The 1,035-nt window shown below is 36.5% G+C and overlaps 1 protein-coding gene across 1 annotated transcript in view; it reads left to right on the forward strand.

Annotated features, from left to right (window-relative positions):
• LOTGIDRAFT_234225 (hypothetical protein) overlaps window positions 1-722 on the forward strand; it is a gene marked incomplete at its 3' end in the record, with an annotated part of 4,357 nt that extends 3,635 nt beyond the window's left edge. Inside the window, exon 5 of the mRNA XM_009061419.1 lies at window positions 687-722. Within this exon, the coding sequence (XP_009059667.1) occupies window positions 687-722 (36 nt within the window). The remainder of the gene's footprint in view (window positions 1-686) is intronic.
• Window positions 723-1,035: the final 313 nt, after the last annotated feature.

The following is a 1,035-nucleotide window of genomic DNA, read 5'->3' on the forward strand; positions in this document are numbered from 1 at the left end:
ATTCAGCTCGTCATATGTTGACTTGACAGTTCCGGATATAAAATCCTCATCAGGACAGCTTGAAAAATTGTTTAGAACTGAATCTTTCACACAACAGTCAACACTTAGACTTTTGAAAATGAAATGAGATGAAATATTCCCGTCCTACTTTTTTTTGCGCCATATTGTGCTATTGAAGGGGGGCAACGCCATGCAGTGTACAATGTGGAAAAGTTTGTAATTAGCCTACTCTTTCTCGATGCACACGGGCATCAGTTTTGTGTCCCATCTGAACGACCAGAGGGTCAGCCCCTCTGACCTACATCAACTAGGCCTATCACTTTTTCGAGGCATCGGCGGAAATGTAAAAAAATTAAGCAAACTCACCGAACAAGAGTCCGCTTCTGTTAATTTGGTAGTTGATTCTATTGGGGGAAACACAGAGAGAGTAGACACCACTGTGAAGATGCCACTTAGCCATAGATCACTGAAATAAAACGTCAAAACACAACCATCTGAAGCTGTGTTCAGCAGCCGACAAACGTCCGTAGAGTTACTTCCCTTCAACGTAAAGGGAAAGGGAAGTAACTCGGTATAAAAATCCAGACACTGATTAAATCATGACAGTGTCGTATTTTTGTTTAGGCCACTGCCAACAACAAAAGTAGTCAATTTCACTAACTAATCATTATTATTGATTTTTTCAGCCTACAATAAGAAAAGTTCGAAGACTAGGTAACTAAAATGGCAGACGACCAAAACAAAACCAACAAATCAACAATTAATTTAAAACCAATTAATACTTTTGATTTAATTTATTTCTTTATTTTATTGTATGTGAATTGTAAACTGTTTTGATTATTTGTAAAATTTATAAATAAAATTATAAAAGCATGAATCCAAAGTGTCTTTAATATCCATTTTGTTTTGTTGTGAATTTAATCAACAGATCAACCTTCAAGTGAAATGAAAGTAACTGGGGTCATTGGAGCATTTTTTGCACCGATGTTGCAACTCTTCAATATGTCGAGCAGGTGTTGGTTTATCTTCCCATCT

Source organism: Lottia gigantea, assembly GCF_000327385.1.
Source record: "Lottia gigantea unplaced genomic scaffold LOTGIsca_48, whole genome shotgun sequence".
Taxonomy (NCBI): domain Eukaryota; kingdom Metazoa; phylum Mollusca; class Gastropoda; family Lottiidae; genus Lottia; species Lottia gigantea.